General features: G+C 40.8%; 1 protein-coding gene across 2 annotated transcripts in view; it reads left to right on the plus strand.

Annotated features, from left to right (window-relative positions):
- The window catches only part of srgap1a (SLIT-ROBO Rho GTPase activating protein 1a), a 75,875-nt gene that overhangs the window by 31,140 nt on the left and 30,508 nt on the right, over nt 1–14,227 (plus strand). For both annotated transcript variants that reach the window (XM_010775604.1, XM_010775605.1), the window contains exons 2-3: nt 784–979; nt 6,895–7,057. In XM_010775604.1, coding sequence (XP_010773906.1) covers nt 784–979; nt 6,895–7,057 — 359 coding nt within the window. The remainder of the gene's footprint in view (nt 1–783; nt 980–6,894; nt 7,058–14,227) is intronic.

Genomic DNA, 14,227 nt, shown 5'->3' on the forward strand with positions numbered 1-14,227 from the left:
GTGTGTGTGTGTGTGTGTGTGTGTGTGTGTGTGTGTGTGTGTGTGTGTGTGTGTGTGTGTGTGTGTTCCCGGTTGTCATTGCAGGCTGTACATTTAAATGAGTTGCTCTGACAGGTGTGATTCCTCAGAAAGGACCTCAGAGGGTAATTTACCTGCACATACAGCTTGTTTTAGTGAGGCCTGCTGTCACCCCTCTGCTTTCATAAGTGGCTTGGGATTTCATTCAAAGACACTGATGAGGATGTGTGTTTGTGTGTAATTCATCCTAAAGATATTCAGCCCTAATGAAACACCCGAGACCAGTTTTGCCATCCTCACATCTCTTAGCATTCAGACCCATAACAAACGGATAATAAGTTTCATCAGGCGGTTGTTTTTCACTGATCAATGTATGCCGTGCTGTAATAGGCCTTTGCTGATTCTTTATCTTACATGTTTTGGTAAATTTCAGCTGCATAAGTTTGCATGCTTGTTAAATCTTATTTGAAAAGTAGTTTGCATTGCAAGCAAATTGACCATGTTGTAAAAGTCTTAATAGGTACATATCCGCAAGTGTGGCAAATATTACTGATGAAAGCATCCAAATGTAAACGCTTCTAGTTTCTCCATGAGTTGTCCAAATGAAAACATGAAAGTCTTGCTCTTATATATAGCAACTATGATTGGTTTAAGAAAAAAAACAAAAAAAAACGTTTCCAAGCAAAGCTCTGTCGGAAAACACCATATTTCTAGTCTTCAGATTTTGGCTCCATCCTAATCTATTTGTTCTCTTGTTCTCCTCAGAGATCCGGGCCCAGTTGGTGGAGCAGCAGAAATGTCTGGACCAGCAGACGGAGATGCGGGTCCAGCTGCTGCAAGACCTGCAGGACTTCTTCAGGAAGAAGTCAGAGATTGAGATGGAGTACTCCAGAAACCTGGAGAAACTGGCCGAACGCTTCATGGCAAAGACTCGCAGCACCAAGGATCACCAGCAGTACAAGTGAGGAAACGCTGTCTTAGTGTTTGTTCTCAATTTGAGTCTGTCATCTGGGTTTATTTATGGGGCGCAGAATACACTTTGTGAGTCCAAATGATTGTCATTCTTACCCCGCTTGCCTAATATCTAGAAGAAAAGCTGTTTTATTGTGGCGGCCAGATGGAAGTCATACTGAATTTCATTTTGTAATGTTGATATCATCTCTTTTTTCTGATGGGATTATTATGCTGATGAGCTATATCAATCTTCATTATATATTCAAATCAGGTCAAATGAGGATAGAAAATCAGTTCACCGGTGACACTTATCTTTCATCTAAAAATGTTTTTTTTTCCAAACATATCCTCAGAAATTCTAGTGGCTTAATTCATAAATTAAATTCATAGTCCTTTCTTTACCTCACCAGCAAAATACATTCTTGACAAAACTATTATATATTATGCAATAATTACATTACTGCCTGTTTCTATTGTTGTATCTATGATCTCTATTGTAAATATGTTTAAAGAATAACAAATTACACAATTAAATATGTATATGTGAAGGGTTCATCTTTATTTTTCAAACTTATTTGGGCCAATTATAAAAGGAAATGTTGTTTTGGATAGCCCTCAAAACTTGTAAATAAAAGAAATATGTGTCATTAAAGCAGGTACAAGAGAACTGGAAGAATAAACTTAATATAGAATTTGATTTGTCTTCGTATTATACAGTTAACCTGGCTGAGGAACATGTAAAAAATCGAATGAATTGTGATTCTTCATCATGTTTACAGGAAGCTTGTCTCCCTGCCTCTCCACCTCTCTCCCTCTATCTTGTTACCGTGCATCACAGTTTGACTGGGAGCCTTTTTAAAGATCTTGACACAGTTAAGTCTGCTGTAGTTTTTGGCCTTATTACACTCTGCTCATGGAAAAAGCAGACATTAGCATATTGTTTGAACCCGCGATGAGAACGAAAATAAAACCCATGTTTGTCTTCGCCGTCTGCAAATAGCGAGTGCTCTCTGTCTGAAGCGGCAATGGCTCTAGCAGCTGTGTGTGCCCATGTCTGTGACGTGCGACTCTGCTATGTCGCTCTGTGGTTTCATCGCGTGATGCACAGTCCGGTCACTTCATTCACAGGGTGAACGTTTGGCAAGTGCCTAGGAGCATATTTTTAAAGTAAATACAAGATGTCTGAATAAAATTAAAGACCTTCCTGTGGGTTTTAATCATTGAGCCTGTATTTTTGTATTCGCATAAACACTACACGTACAGTAAGGCTTTTATGCTCTCCACATTCTCTAGGTTGCTTTCATTGGACATACATGTGGTGTGAAAAAATGACTTTTCATTCCGTCTGTAGCATTAAGCCAATAGTCATTTGAATGGTCAGCTAGGCGGAGCTGCAAAATGCTTAAGCAGCATTAAAATGACCCCCTAGATCTGTGGGTAATGCTAAAGCTGTCAGTGGTGCTGCATGCTTTAATCGGGTTAACATAATTGATGTGGGGACAAGTTGACAAGATGGCATTCAAACAGTTAAGACTGCATTAATATACACAATGTGTTAACTTTAGTTTGTTGTTAAACTGAAGCAAGTGGTAACCTCTGTTAGGGACGTCTTCCCAACCAAAAGGATTCTGGTAGTGGGTAAGCAGGTTGAAGCCACATTTCTGAAATCATGATGATCCTTGTATCACCACAGCAGGAACCATTTGAACTGTAGGTTTTGGAGGGCTTAAGGTAATATGACATCTTAAACAATACACAACCATACGGAAATCGACAGGAGGAAAGCTAGCTAGCTGTAGCCGTTAGCCGTAAGTAGCTGACAATGGAGGTACTATTGCACTTTTGAAGTTTTGGCACAGTAGGAGTTTTTCTTCCAGAGCGAGAAGTGTTGTTCAGAAGTTTCAGATGTTGTGCCAACTGTGGGAGGATTAAATGCCTCTGCTCACTTCTGCAGAGGAATCCATCTTTCTTCTGCTAAAGTTCTCACTGTTGAGCTGTTGTTCTGCATACACATATCTTTATTTCATTGTATTGCACTTGTAAACAGAGAAATTAAGAGCGAATGAACACACATATAAAAACAGAGTCCAATCCAGAGTGTTGGTCTGTGAAAATAGCTAACTGAAAAATAAGATAAGTGTCCTTCTTTACAATAATGGTTGGTGTAGCTCCTCTAGGTTTTTATGATTGTAAAAATAATGCATTACTGCCTGTATTTTTATTAAATGTCCTTGCAACACTAAGAAGCAGCTGCAGGTTTGCTTTACATGCTTAAAATCATAGTCTCCACATAGGTGTTAAAAAGCTTGTAACATGCTGTTCAACATTAACATCGTGTAGTAAATGTCAACATGTACATGTATGTTTGAGCTGCTGATAATGGCTATTTAGAAACAGTTTGAGCTTATAGCTTCCAGTTGGTAAGCCAACGCTCCAGCAGAAAAGAGTATGATCGCTAGTGATTTTGGAAGAAATATCGATGGGTTAAAAATATAAATGGCTGTTAATGGCGGGAAATAAATTCTACTCTTCTCTCCTTTTTCCATTTGTGTAAGAAAACAAAAACAAGAGACCAAGATTACTGTATGCAGCCTAGAGCGGCAGTCTGTGGGAGAGCCATTCACTGCCCTGTCCATTAATGTTCCAATGGCTGTTTGCAGAACACACACACACACACACACACACACACACACACACACACACACACACACACACACACACCACACACACACACACAAATGAACAAGTATGGGCAAACATTCTCCTCTATCTTTCTCGCTTTAAAAAAACAAACAAATGCTCATGCACACAGCCTGATACAGTATTATGCAAAGTTTGTTCAGGGAGGGACGTGGAGATGATGAGAAGGGACATCATTGAATTATTTATAATGTAAAAGCCACAGCTGGGATCATCTTAAATAGGCAGCTTTTATCCAGAATGAAGTGTCTGGTTAAGGGACTTCCTCTCTTTGTCTGAGGATAAAAAGAAGGTGTAGAACATGCTTCGTGTTTCTTCCGACGGTTCCATCCGCCGCCTATTCAGCTTGAGATGCAAAGAATAAAGTCGGACAAAGTTTATCTTTTGTTATCTACAGAACGGTTTGACTAGACTCTTTTAATTAGGCTGTTGCGCCCTGTTGCATGCTTCTTCAAACTCCACCCTTCTTTTTCATGATAGCCTTGTTCCAATTCTGACTTACAGTGATCATTCTGGTGAAGCCAGTCACTGTGCTGCAGTATGAAAGCTGCCGCTGCAGTTCATTAATGAAAGATGTTATCAGTTTGGCACTGGAGGACTTTGCCGTTTTCCGTCTGATGTTGATATGGGCTCCTGTTTCAATACCCTGCATACTGAAGTGGTAATGATCCTTCATTGTCGGCGTCCTGCTACTGTATGAGGGTGTGTTGATGTTGACTCTGGGACTCCTGGATTTAGACTGCATGAATAGACAGAACCCACATTACGTTGATAGTAGCCAGTGAGTTGCTAATGAGCTTCTTTTTTTTTATACTCACACCCCCCCTCCCTGCCTGTCCTGGACATTATTTTCCACTTCCTTACCTGTGTTGCAGGCCTTCTGGGGCACGCCTATCTGTCTGTGTTTGTCTGACCCACTTCCTCCCCTGGCTGAGCGGGAAACGATGACATTGAGAGATTTTCCTGCCATTATGTAGAGTAAGCAACCCGAGAGGTCATTTTGTCGTCACAGCCCGTGTCAGTCCCCTCCCCTTTTTTCTGTCCTCTCTTCATTACAGAAGTTTCATTTAGTAAATCAGCCCAATAACAAACATACAAGGTACTTTGACAACTGTTGATGTATTTGTGGGAGGGCTTTGGTATTTCAAAGTCCTCCCCTATCGTTCAGTTGGCTAACTGCTCTGTGTGGCAGATCCTTTTTGTTTTGTTTAATCGTTTGAAATGACTTGGAAAGGAACAGTGCTATAATTGGTTTAATGTCTAATGTGTGAATGTATTGTTGATGAGGAGTCCTGCTGTGCTTTGAGCTATAAGGTCGGATAAAGCAAAGTAAAGAAGGCAATTCAAGTACTGACTAAAAGTCCTCTAGCTAAACCTGCCATTACTTGAGCGGTTTTACATCCCATTATCTTCATATCATCTATATTTCTCCACAACAGGTTCACAGATGGATCATAAGATATCTATGCTTTGGAGGTTATTTCATTAACTTTTGTAGGGGCTCATGTTGTGCGATGTCCAGCTTCATCTCAGTGGCCACTTGGACATTATGCCTCCTCTGCACACGCAAAAGTGAGCATGAATTATTAAAGACGTACACATGCACACACACGTGCTGTCCTCGTGTATCTAGATTGGCAGTATTGCACTCTGCTGATACATAATGCAGAAAGGATTTATGGTAATTGCTCTTTGACAGCGTGTGTGTGCGATGCAGTGTCCGGCGGTTCTGCTGCTAGCTCTGGGACTGCTTCATTTATTTTTCTCTTTTTCTTGCTCTCTCTTACTTACCACATGTCCTTTAGCCCAGGCATGTGGCATCAATACACCACTCATCCTTTAGCTGAATCTTTTATTTTCTTTCACCATCTTCCTGGTGTCTTTGAAAATGGTGTGTGCTCTCAAATGCTCTCGGATGTTTTCCATGTCAGCGTGTTTGGCTCTGCCTTTATCAAATGAAGGTTGCTTCCTGTTTTCGCAGAGACTCGGGGAAACATTTCAGCTGGTTGGAATGTTTGTGTGAGTTATTAATTTAGGGAAATGCTTTGTTTTCTGCTCTTGCAGCAGATGTTGATCCAGAGGTGGATGCTAGTTCAAGGCTAGGTCACCTAACAGTAAGTTCAGAGTTTCACCTGTTGTGATGACAAGTGCTATCTGTCTAACAAACTGACACCGTGACTGGAGAGCAGAGGTGAGTCTACATGTGGTTCCTGCCATGCTTGACCCCCAGACCCAACCTTAGAATCTACACATTCATATTCTGTGCTGCTGTTAGCAGGGAGGAGGAATGTTTTAGGTTAACCCAGAGGAAGTCAGCCTGCAGGCCAGTGCTTATGCAGGGCCCCTGCCTGCTCTGGCCTGGACAATGTCCTACAGTTAGCGTGGAAGCAGCCGGCACACAGCACAGGAAACAGCTCTCAGCCTCCACTATTTCACTCTTTTTTTCACTCAAGATCACAATCTTTTCCCTTTGCTGTGACTTCTCTTTCCTCGCTTGTCTGTCTTCTGCTGTCACAGTTCATGCGTGTTTCTACTTTTCAACTCCACTTAAAATGCATACTGGCTTCTTCCACGTCACTCCACTAAGTGTATTTAAAGCCTGTGGCGCACTCTTCCCTGGTTTGTATGAAGTCGGCTTGGCTAAGAGCATTGGGAGAGCTCTGTCCCAGAAATGTCACCGATACAAAGTGTTTCCAGCTCAACTGGGTAGTCCGTGTCGTATATAGGGAGCTTTATTAGTGCCGGAACCAGCAGTATATGGGACATTTAACCCCAAGGGAGACCTGTGACGCATCTCCCTTCTGCTTTTGTACCAGATCCGGGTGAGAACTAGACGAGGAACTGCCACTGTCTGCTTGTTAAAATGACAAATATTGTCTAAAGAAATTGGGGCTGAGACATTGACATCGATACAGACACACAGGAAAATGTTGAAATGCACTGATACAAACTATAAACACACACAATTGATATTGCTTTGGATTTCAGTCTATGAACCCATTTGTTCTTGTTAATTAATGCTCTACACGTGTGACCTAACAAACAGGAACATGCTGAGTCATCAAAGCATTCCATATAAACAATTCTTCCATACATCCTTCCTTTTCCTATTTTGTAACATGTATTAAATGACACCAGGATATTACTTTTCCACCTATGTTTTCCAAATGTATTATTTTAGACAGCTGATCTGACACTCGACTGTTTCCCTGGTTTATTCAGGAAAGACCAGAACCTGCTGTCCCCGGTCAACTGTTGGTACCTGCTGCTGAACCAGGTGAGGAGGGAGAGTAAGGACCACGCCACGCTGAGCGACATCTACCTCAACAACGTCATCATGAGGTTCATGCAGATCAGCGAGGACTCCACACGGCTACTCAAGAAGGTGAGGACAACACTTCGGCTTTGATCACACTATTGCTAAACAGGATTTTCTGGAAACTTCTAAATAGGGTGCTTTTGGTCACATTTGGTCATAAAATTCATGAAAAATATCTTCTCAACCTGACATGTTTTGATCTTGTTGTGTAAATTTAGGTTTGATGTAATCTTTAAGTTTCCCAAAATGGTCGCACATATGGAGTTGTTTTTGTGGCACCCATATAGAGGGTTTTAGATGTATAGGTTGAAAGGGAATCCCAAATATGTAACAGACCGAACAGAAATGGGACTATATTTGGAATGAAAAGCTGACAAAAAACATTTTGCACAGAAAGAAATTGGAAAGATCGGCAAAGAAAATAGCACCTTTTTTGTACCAAGTTTAATGTTACTGTGGTTACTTTGTTCACATATTGGAACACACTCATCGTTCTGATCTAATGTGTAGTTTATTCTTAAACACTGTTCAAACGTATCCTGCTGCCCTCATGTACGTCTCACTCACCATTTTCCTGGCACCTTTATGCCCCTGAGGCCTCCTTTCGCTTCAGTCTTCCCTCACTCGTTCTTATTTATTTTTGTTGTACTTTCTACTGTACTGTTGTTTGGTTTCTACTAGAAGAGGTCAGATGTGATACTCCTTTGATCAACAAAACAAAAGTTGGACCCGCTTACACAGTCCAGATTTTTCACGGCGGTCAGACGGGACAGCTGTGTCTCCAGTCACTCATGTGACATAAACAGTCTTTCACTTTCAATTAACTTATTCATTTGACAGTAGAGTATATATAGTTGCATGACAGGAAACTAACAGTATATAATAATAATCTCTGCGTTTGATGGGATGAAAGTCAGGCTCCTGTGGTGGAGTTTTGTGAATTAGAGTAATGCGGGGGAGCCTCGGTCACCACAGTTTCAGATCAGTATGCCTCCACTCCCCCGTCTGATGACTGTGGCTTCATGGCTGAAACTGGGCCTCTGCTGCCTTTTTTCACCACAAAGACGACAACTCCCTAGAAGATTATGAGCTCCTATGCTGCAGGAGTCACATGAACTCACCACAGGCCAAAATTACAAAGTGGAGAGTGCCTTTGTGTCAGTTAAAGCTTGTGCGACTTTTCTCTACCTCTGTTCCCACTCTTTTTCTTTTTTTCTGTATTTTTTGCTCCACTTTACTGAAAAACCTGATCATGTATCCTCCAGATTAAAAAAAAAGTGAGGCTCCTTTTTGGTTCTTGAAGTTATTAACATCCCTTGATGTTAGTGGTTTGATCTGATTGTAAGGGGGCGTGGCATACTCAACCATACCCCCAACACACACACAGGAAGCTACAGCAGTCATTTCCTTTTGATAGTGTTTAAATGCTTATGAGGCGAAATTTGAAACAGACAGTCATTTTTCACAAGCTACAATTGTTGCCTTCCCCGACTCAAAACACTTTGATGATTATAATGAGATCCTGCTTTCAATGCTTTTTTCAATTTGTCAAAAAAACGTCCTGACAATCATCAGGGCCAAGTAGGAAACCTTTTATTTATTTCTGCATATCTTCATAAAAAAATCAGCAGCTCTTTAATTGAAAATCTTCCATGATTTGTGACCTAATGACTCCAAATAAATGCAGGATTGTATCATTACACCGGACAAGTACCAACTTCTTTATATGATTTAAGTGATTTTTCTACTATATTCATGTCTGCATCATCATCCTTGTGGAATTTCCAAAGTCTACGCACTTTGTTTGATAGCTGTCCTTTTTAAAGTTTGTAATGCAGTTTCCCAGTGGATCCAGGTGACATTGTGCAGACTGATGGGAGGTTCCGTTTCTTTAGAGACCCGGGACACGGCTCGCCCTCTAATTAAAGCTTCCTTGAGCCTTTGATCTCAGCAGAGCTTCACTAACTAGACACAAACAACGGAGAAGTCCCCCATGTTACGTGGCCTCACTCACCAGCTCAGAGGAGACAGCTGTACTGTTGTCATCCTTCCAGCACATCAAAGACCCGTGCTTTTATTTTCTTGTATGTTCAGGTCGCATGCTGAGAGCAACAGCGGAGAACGACCTCAGAGTAGCCCCGGCGTCTTCGTCAACATCATCCGGTTGGCCCGTTTGGCATTTGTTTCTTCAGTGCTGCATAGCGGGTCACTTTATAAAAATAAGCCACGGCCAGAAAATCTTTTAGAAATAACCTCTTTTTGTTTGACTACATGAGTGAAATATTGGACCTCTCTTCTTTTATGCTTGTGTAGGTCTTCTCACATGTATTCAGTTTCCATTATTCATACAACCATCTCTTTGTTTTACTCTGCCCTGTTTTATTTAGTGGCTACACGGTGGAGATTCTGAAGCCTGAGCCAGTCTTGAACTTTTTTTTCAGTCAAAGCATGTGCTGGAAAGTGTTTATCTCACAATAAGCCTTATAAGCCACTGGTGTAAATGATAAAGTTAATGTTTGAATTCCATTTAGCAGCTTAGTTTCAGGTGTCCTTGAAATGTCATGCTTACTCACTGCTACAATGTCATTGTGTATGGGGCCCTTGAATGAAACAAGCCTTTGCTAATGTCAGTGGCGAGCCGTGACTTTTATACCTGGGCCCTCTGACCTTGAAAAATGTTAATACATCACCGCGTATACTTCAGCGAAATATCAGAATAAGGGCCCGGGGTGCAAAACGCATCAATGACAACGACCCTCTACCACACAAAACAACACCATTTTATATAAACAAACACCTATCATGACAGGTTACCCACAGCCAAGTAACAAGTCACAAATGAATGAAGTCGGCACGGCGGCCCACATTGAAAATGACTTAGGCCTACCTTTGATGATCAAATCACTTATACAGAAAGTCCATCCTCCTATCCTTTTGGATGAAGTACTTGATGGCGGGTCATTCAGCTGATCCTTTGCCACTCCAATTTATCATTGTAACTCAATCTTGAAAATGACTCTGTTAATAATTTCGCAACAATGTCATCACTATCATTGACGTGAGCCATCATGAACGAACTTATGCTAATCATAAATCTGTCCGGCAGTGGCTCAGTCAGTAGGGGCTTGGACTGTGGGGCCGGCGACCGTAGGGTCGCCGGTTCAAGTCCCCGACCAGACCTAAATATGAAGTGTGGACTGCTACTCGGAGAGGTCCCAGTTCACCTCCTGCCCTGCCATGGTGCCCTTGAGCAAGGCACCGGACAACCCCCTTCCCCCCCCCACTCCCATTGCTCCCCTGGAGCTGTACAATAGCTGCCCACTGCTCCTAGTACTAGACTCCTGGTACTAGGATGGGTTAAATGCAGAGGCCAAATTTCACTGTGTGTGCTGTGTGCTCTGCATGTGTGACCATTAAAGAGGGTTTCATCCCTCCGATTCTACTATCTTACTTATCTACTATACTATTTTACTACCATTGAAACCCTCTTTAATGGTCACACATGCAGAGCACACAGCACACACAGTGNAAAAGGTTCCCGAAAAAAAGTTCTAGTTCCAGATCTTTTTGGTGTGAACGCAAAATTCCAGGAACTATCGGAACTATTCCTGGGAAAAGTACTCCGGTGTGAATTACATTCAAACTATAGCTACAACTGCAATGAATCATTTAAAGTATGTACTGTGGAGTTTCTGTCCAAAAATAGTGCTATACACTGATTTTTTTATGAGGGGGTAGTTGTTTTTCTTATGTGCAAAACAGGCAGGGAACGCAAGACACAAGAAATTGAAGGAATGCAGCAAAGAAGGCAAGAAAGAAGAGTGCAAGCTTGTAAACCTCCATAAGAAATCCAGGTTAAAACGTTTTAAATGTTGACTTTTCTAATGTGTAATGATGAACACACACACACCTGGGTAACGTTACAATGCATCTTGAGAAAAATACTGAACCTAAAAGTAACTTTTGTTTGTTGACAACAAACACAAAGAGTACCTAAGGGCAAGTTGGAGAAAATGTCTTTACATTGTACAAAGTTAATTGTTAGGTTTAACAATGAATTGTTGAACAGTGTAAAAATATGCACTATAGATCATTAATGGAAACTTTTCCAAAGGTTTTTTCTTTTTCTTTTTTATCATGGTTGCACTTTATGGCAACCACAATGCATGAGCACTCAATCTGCTGTTATTAGCAGCAGGGCTCAATGCATACATATAGGTATAGGTAAGCTGAAACAAACAACACTGCATGCATTTGCGCATGCCGTTGTTCATGGCAACAATATCCTACGCACTGCACTGAACCATGTATTGGATTTCTTGACTTGAGATAAGAGGAGACACACACATTATGTGACCTTGCACACGTCTTGCCTCATGTGGGTGTTGGCAACCAGTAAGAAGCCCTATTGAGGTCACACACCTTATTGATCCAGGGGACTTCACAAGCATGTTTGCTCTAATGCACAGTAACACTAATACAAACTCTCTCTCTCGTTCTTCACAAGTACAGGTTAAGATCCATGATGTGCCAGAATACGAATAGACAGCAAAGAGGATTACACTTAGTTACAGGATGCCATGATGGCGACTTAAACTAGAGCGTAATGCTGGTTCTCCTGGTTGATTGGCAACTTCTTCCCAAACACCACCTTTCTGTCACTTCCCTGATTCTTACTTAACCTGAGTGTAAACTGTGTGTAAGCCGGGATAATCAGAGCTTTAGGAAGACCAGCACTTGGCAAGAGTCAAACTCAGGCATGTTGGAGAACAGCGTGTAGATAAGCCAGCTACGAAACATGTCTTAAATCTTTGGTTAATAAGAGGATGATCTATACTTTGATTTAATACTAGATCCGTAATTTTATCTCAGAAAACATGACTAGTTAACAAAAAGGCCTTACATATCATGAAGGATCGTAAAGACACAGGCCTTCTCCTGTGGGAAAACCCATTAGCAATCTTCAGTTTAGAGGACAGAACCTTTGACTATCTGTCACCTCCAACACTCGTCAGCTCTTCTCCATTCAGAAGTGATCCAGAGCTCAATGAAAAGCCCTCTCAAGGATCACATGAGCTGTGAGTGTGTATCTGTATCTGTGTGTGTGTAAAGAACGAGATAAAAGTAAAAGGGCATTACATTCAGCCCGCCTTCCCCGGAAAACCTACAACTAACATAATTATTTTAAGAACTCTGTGAAATGAACTCTTTTAAAGTGTTGCTAAATGCAATACACACACACATACTGTGTACTTCAAATTACAAGCAATAAGGGCTGTTCACTAAATGCTGTGTTGTGCAACTGATGTTTTTGATTTAATTTGCTTACTTACCCTCTTTCATTTTAAAGGAATCTCAGTTAGGGGGGTTTCCAATCAGGTCTAATTCATTAAAAAAGATCATACCATCTGTATTCCAACCACATTAGAAAGATGAAAAAAACCCAGAGAGGAGAAACCAAGTCAGCCCTTGGGGAGTGGTGGGTTTCATATTGCCACTGACATTAATCATGGTATAGAGATTGCCTTCTTATACCCTGCGGGCTGGGCCTGTGCACGTGTGTTAGGAAAGCTACGAGTGCCTTGTCACTAAGACACAGTCGCTTAGGTAACATAAACAGTTAGCTAGTGTTGGATAAAACAGCCTTTACCAAATTATATAAATCCTTTCATTTTAAACGAAACGATAGTTGAGGAATGTTAATTACGAGAGTGAGATACATAGATCAACATTAGTCCCATGTTAATGCATTGCTGACAGAGCGTTAATCCTTAGTTTAGCATATAGATTAGCATGGCTATTTCTGATATTTTAACTAGATATTTTTGTTTTATTTGAACCACGCTTGAACAAATAAGTGAAAAATAGTTGTTTATGTTTTAGGTCGAGTTGCACCGTTTATTCTTCTGTCAACCATTCTCTGAATAATCTTTTTGCTATAGCAAAGGTTGCCAGATTGAGTCATTGAGCAGGTTTTGGTTTAGACAAAAGGGCACAAAACCTGCCAGCCCAAACTGTGAGAAAAACACTTTGGGAGGATTTGCACTGTACTGGCTCCTCTAACTCCCTGTAAAACCAGAGACTGATGTTCTTACCTCTATGTTCATGTACAGGTTAAACTAAAAAGTATACTAGTGATAGTTGAGGTTTTGGTAGGCATATTGTTTCACTTTTGACAGGGCTAAGCTAGCGGTTTCATCCACACCTAGTCCTAATCTAGGTTTGAAGATAGACCAACCACATCCTGACTACAGCTCTGCACTCAAAGCACAGACATGTTATTAATTTTGATTAGCTCCTTGCGTTTTTTTCCACAATGTTGAAGTAGGCTTGATGTGTGAACACCTAGTATAGTTATCATAGAAGGAGAGACAAACAACATTGGCCAGTGGCGACTCGAGCCGTCAGGGCCCTCTAGGCCCTCTCTGAGTGCCTAAGATATTAAAAAAAAAATGATATTTGAAAACATTAAAAAAAACTTCTTTTTTTTTTTAATATATATTTTTTAAATTATATATATATATTTTTCATTAGTTTTACCAAAATAACTTGATTTAATTGTATTTAAAATGACATTTCCAAAGAAATAATTCCTTTGAATCTGCCTGTTCAGTTTCTGTTTGAATGTGAAGGGTTAAATGAAAGAAGCTCCTTTAGCCGTCTCTGCGAGTTACTGTGAAGATAGGAGCTGATTGGTGGTCCTGCTGTAAATTCACAGAGGGCCCGCTATAGTAACTCAACGAGAGAGTAATGTCAAATGACAGTACAATTGACCAATCATATCTTCCCTCTAAATGGGTGGGCTTTATTTTCACAGACTTTATGACAAATTCCGCCCACTGTGAAGTTTATGGAAGTGGTGCAGTGACGCGTCCTAAAGCCCGGAAGTAAGCTGTGCTCGGGTTCCCTTGACAAAAAAGCAATGGGATTTCTCCAGAGGATTTTGGAAAATAGCTCGAAATAAGGTCTGTGGAACGAACCTATTGGATAAATGCACGTTTTGTTCAGCCGGATAATATCCACATGTCTACCCTACTTTTATTATTTTCGAATCATAAATCTAATCGATAGATTTATGATTAGCATAAGTTTGTTCATGATGGCTCATGTCAGTGATAGTGATGACATCGTTGCAAAATTATTAACAGAGTCATTTTCAAGATTGAGTTACAATGACACATTGGAGTGGCAAAGGATCAGCTGAATGACCCGCCATCAAGTACTTCCTCCAAAAGG

The sequence above is a fragment of the Notothenia coriiceps genome, unplaced genomic scaffold, assembly GCF_000735185.1.
Source record: "Notothenia coriiceps isolate Sejong01 unplaced genomic scaffold, NC01 NC01_scaffold00015822, whole genome shotgun sequence".
NCBI lineage: Eukaryota > Metazoa > Chordata > Actinopteri > Perciformes > Nototheniidae > Notothenia > Notothenia coriiceps.